The following is a 5,075-nucleotide window of genomic DNA, read 5'->3' as shown; positions in this document are numbered from 1 at the left end:
CTCACTCGCTCTTGCTCTCGTACACACCCGTGCACCTGAATAGAGCGCCCTGTGTAGCTGCCAATAGAAACCTGCCTCCGTCAGCTACAACACGGGCCACGCTTTCCGACGCTGCTTGATTTTGAAGACAGGACGCCCTGTCCGCTGTCCCTGTTCCGTGAGCTGAAAATCTTTAATAAAAAGTTGTGGTTTTAAATTTTGCATCGCTATATGGCTGGAGAAAGTTTGAAATGGCACTTCCTGTAGGTCCTGTGACATCCGGACACTAAACCGCAGAAAAGCTGCTCTAAAGTGCTCCTGTACGTCATACGGCAATGTTGTTTTTAATATATATGCTAATGTCGCCAAAAGGAAAATAAAACAAGCCTGGGGAAAACATTGAGGTATCAGGTTTCAAATTGACGTGATGGGGGGGGTGTAATAGGGTCGGGTGAGGAAAGGACAAGACCCTCAGCTGTGCAATTAGCAAAAAGACATGAAAGCCGAACACTCGTGGTAAATGTTTCACCGCAAGAGAGTGCAGAAAAAGTTGAGAGTTGGCCAGGGCAAACCAAGTAAACCTAAAACTGTGCAAATAAAGTTTTATGGTGCCAAAGCGATCCCAGGAAAATATTATTCTTTGTATGGTGTAAACAGACAGCAGCACAGGGATGTGTGTGTGTGTGTGCGTCCAAGTGCACATAGTTCAAAGCCAGGCTCCCGAGCACTTTGCTACAACTCGCATACACAAATATCAGCCTTTCATTATGCTAATATGCTCAAAGGTTCCAGACGTAAACTACGTTTTTCGAAAAGAAGTCATGTTGCATATAAGCACTGTCAGTGGTTCTTTACTTATGTACTTCCTGTATTATTTTAATGTAGCAAGGTATTTACTGCTTGATATCTAGTGTTAAGGATAGAGTGTTTACACAAGATGTGTTCTGGAGTTCAAAAACAGCTGGATGGAGTGCAGTGCAATGGAGTCTTGATTCTGTTTTAACTACTTTTGACTTGAAACAATGTCTTAAACGTCTTAAAAGACATCTGATTTGATGCGTATGTGCACAGACCAACGGTTAAAAGCAACTAAATCAATATTGACTATTTGCTTTCTATCTCTGATTGATTTATTGGTCTGTGTTATTCCAAAGAAAGCATTGTAATATTCAATCATAATGCAATAACTTCCTCTGAGACGACTTTCGTTTTGAGCAATTAGCTATCTGAGCATTGTTTTAGTAAATTCACATGAAGCCTGGCTTCATTCTGGTATGTTTCTTGTTGATTATTCTGTTTCACACAGAAATATGACAGATTATGAAATTAAAGTGGGTTATTAATAGTCAAGTCGAATGCTGGAGATCAAATTATGTGAACTGAGCTATAAAAATGGTTTTCTTAGGACTAGTGGTCAAACGATATGGGCCTTGCAAAATAAAAAAAAAATCTCTGAATAGTAAATTATAGCCAAAGTGTTATTTAACACAATATGTAACCCTGGACCACAGAACCAGTCATAAGGGACCAACTGAATAAATAATCTTTCCATTGATGTATGGTTTGTTAGGATAGGACAATATTTGGCCGAGATACAACCATTTGAAAATATGGAATCTGAGGGTGCAAATGAAGTTCTTAGCAATGCATATTCCAAATCAAAAATTAAGTTTTGATATATTTACGGTAGGAAATGTACAAAATATCTCTATGGAACATGATGTTTATGTAATATCCTAATGATTTTTGGCATAAAAGAAAAATCGATAATTTTGACCCATACAGTGTATTGTTGTTGGCTATTGCTACAAATATTCCCGTGCGAATTAAGACATGGTTTTGTGGTCCAGGGTCACATATTCAAAATTCACTCAAACATATTTTTTAAATTCTTTAAAAAAAGAACTGAATGAGCCATGGTAGAGGCAAGATTTTTGTTGCCAACACTACTGACCAAATAGATGCGGGTGTCAACAATATGACAGTCTCAAAACGTCTCTCAAATACTGGTCTAACTTGTCACTATTTTGGACATAAGTGCTGTTTCTGTCATGATTTACACTGAATGTTGTTCTTTGAACTTTATATTCATCCTGAAAAAAATCTTTCCATAAAAATATTAAGCAGGACAAATTTGTTCAGCACTTTTCTTGAGCATTAAATCAGCACATTAGCATCATTTCTGAAGGATAATGTGGCACTAAAACTGGAGTAATGACTGCTGAAAATGTAGCTTTCCCATCACAGGATTTAATTGCATTTTAAAATGTATTAAAATAGAAAACAGTTGTTTTCAATTGAAATAATATTTCATATTATTAGTGTTTTTGTTGTATTTTTGATCAAAAGAATGCAGCGTTCTTCTTACCGACCCCAAACTTTTGATGGCATGTGTTTGTTGTATGCGCATGAAAACAACACTAACCCAACACTTCTCTCTTCCCCCAGGTGTAACATTCAAGGTAGCGTGATCTGCAACAACGCAGTGATTGGACGTGGAGCCGACATGAAGTATTGTCTCGTGGGGAGCGGCCAGCGCATAGAGCCAGAGGGTGAGAACACTGCGGTCCAGCACTCTGCGGGTTACACTACACGCACAAAAACACACACTCTACACTTCTGTAGTTCCGCAGTGTTCGTATTAAATCCAGCCTTTTGTGTTTGTGTGCACTCTCATGCCCATGTCTGCCTTTCCGTTTGTGTGATTTTGTGTGTGTATGTGCGTTTTAATCTGTTTTAATAGCGTATTAAAACCTAAGCTTGTGTGTACAATTGAGCGTTATTTTTTAATATGCTTAATCCTCGCAGTCTTAGATCACTGCGAGGTTTGTGTGCGTCTATTTGCGTGTGTGTGGCTTCAGGCTCTTGTATTCCGGGTGGTCCGCGCCTGGTCTCTAACCTCTCCATCAATGACAGTGCCTTAAGGCGGCCCTAAGATGTCCAGAGGCGGTGTTGCTGGCTCGTCTGCCCCCCCCCCGGCAACTTTTCTACATCTCCACCCCCCACCTCTCCATCATCACTCTCGAGCTGGACTCGATTAGTTGGCCATAACCTCTAAAAATGCTTAGGCTTATTGAAGTGCTCCCAGAAATCCCAAATTACAAGCTAGACCCCCTGTACTTCCCCCGACGCACACCCGCCCTCCGGCTTCAGCGCAGCGAGAAACCACGATTCAAAGTAATCCCAGAAAAACCCAGAGCAGAGGTTAATGTAACCTATTATTTAAAAAGCATTGCTTATAATAACTGCAATAAATCCCCTTCAGTAGCCTTGAGGTTGACACTCGCTCCTTTGTACACAGATGCACAAATTTAACGTTAAGTCAAAGAGAGAAATTAAGTTCATTAAAGAGTTGCTGCTTGGTTTTGATGTGTACCCTCTTGAAATAAATAGGCTGATTTTCCTTTGAGGTTGAGCTAGAAAATTGAAAGATTCCCTCTGATGGTTATGTAGCTTAAATGTAATGGTGGTTTCAAATTTGTGCACCAATATAGAGGGTAATGTTTGGAAACAATCTTGATATTACAGACTTGTTTGTGTATACTATGATCGTCTATAGGATATTTTTAAGGATGCATGATTTATTTGTCACAATATATCAATAACGGACAACATCAGGCTGACTAGGCCAATATTGGAAGCAGACAATAACAATGCTTTTCCTCCAGTTTCCTCCAAACAGTGCGCTCTTTTATGATGGGTTACAAAAGTGCTCAGTGGATGACTCTTATTTAAAACTGTCAAGAAACATCTGTCATATATGACCCTAAGATTAAGATTAATTATGTTTTACGTTAGGAAAATATTTTTAGAACTGTGGGGAAAATGGATTTATCACAATAATGTAACAATCAAAAAAAGTCTTAAATTGTTAATAATATGACTATTTTAGCAATTGTATTTCCTTGTATTTACTTTAATTTTATGAATGTGATTTTATACATAAATTTACACTACCGTTCAAAGGTCAGTATGTTTTTTGAAGAAATCTCTTATACTCACCAACACTGTATTTATTTGACCAAGTATATGATAAAGAGTAATAATTCCTATTATTATAAATGTTAAAAACAACAGTTCTGCTTAATATTTTTGCAGAAACTAACAGCATTTATTTGAAATGTAAATCTTTTGTAATTGTAAATGTTTTTGCTGTAACTTTTAGTCAATTTAATGCATCCTTGATGAATGAAGTATTGGTCAATATCCGGACATATATCTATTCTGTTACATCTATTCTGTTATTTTCATTTTGATGCCTGGTTTTTGAGTAAAACTTGTATGAATTAATTTTAAAATATCAGTGTTATATCCATCAAAAGTATTGTCAGCTGTAGCATAAAATATATGGGAAAAATGTCAGTATTGGCCGTAATTAGTACATGCCAAGAAAGATTTGTGTTCACTTGTAGTTTATATATTACCCCCACATTGGACTCTGGTACACTTGTAATCTCTTTAAACAGCTGTTGAGTGATTAGACAACTCTTAGTAGACTTTATAGCTGTTCCACTATGGTGGTCTAATACAGTCAACTCCACACACACTCTCTTTCTCCGTCGTCTGTGTCTTTCTCTCATTCACTCTCACTCTTTCTATTCCCAGCCTGTTTACTGCTACTGGCTGTTGGCGTGTGTTAGCCACAAAGGAGTGATAGACATCTCATAAACTCTAGCCGAACGCTTTCTCTATAAGCTTCTGTGTTCCCAGCATCCTTGTCCTCAGGGGATTGAGTGTGTTGGGTTATGGCTGCTAAAAGCATCCCAGGCCCTGGAGACGGGGTTGTACGTCCAGGACCACCCGGCCTGCCACTCGGCACAGTGTTGTAAGGTGCAGTAGATTTGCAGGTGTTTCGGAGGCTGATGACATGTACCTTTCCTCGGACTGTTTAGAATCCCTTGTTCCAACCTTCTCTCTTTGTGTTCGTCCCTCTGAGTCTTTTTTTTTTTTTTTTTTGAATGGTAGTGTATATAGAATTACTTATTTTTATTTATTTGTTTATTTATTTAGGGGTGATAAATCACAGACAGTTCTTACAATTTTGTGACATCAATTTGACTATGAATTTGAACTCTTCTACTTTGTGTATGTGTGTG

General features: G+C 38.1%; 1 protein-coding gene across 1 annotated transcript in view; it reads left to right on the top strand.

The window, feature by feature from the left end:
* The window catches only part of LOC107657413 (translation initiation factor eIF-2B subunit gamma-like), a 33,635-nt gene that overhangs the window by 27,428 nt on the left and 1,132 nt on the right, over positions 1–5,075 (top strand). Inside the window, exon 10 of the mRNA XM_016445467.1 lies at positions 2,428–2,531. Within this exon, the coding sequence (XP_016300953.1) occupies positions 2,428–2,531 (104 nt within the window). The remainder of the gene's footprint in view (positions 1–2,427; positions 2,532–5,075) is intronic.

The sequence above is a fragment of the Sinocyclocheilus anshuiensis genome, unplaced genomic scaffold (assembly GCF_001515605.1).
Source record: "Sinocyclocheilus anshuiensis isolate Anshui unplaced genomic scaffold, SAMN03320099.WGS_v1.1 scaffold155, whole genome shotgun sequence".
Lineage (NCBI taxonomy): Eukaryota > Metazoa > Chordata > Actinopteri > Cypriniformes > Cyprinidae > Sinocyclocheilus > Sinocyclocheilus anshuiensis.
This window is presented reverse-complemented; position numbering and strand designations above follow the sequence as displayed.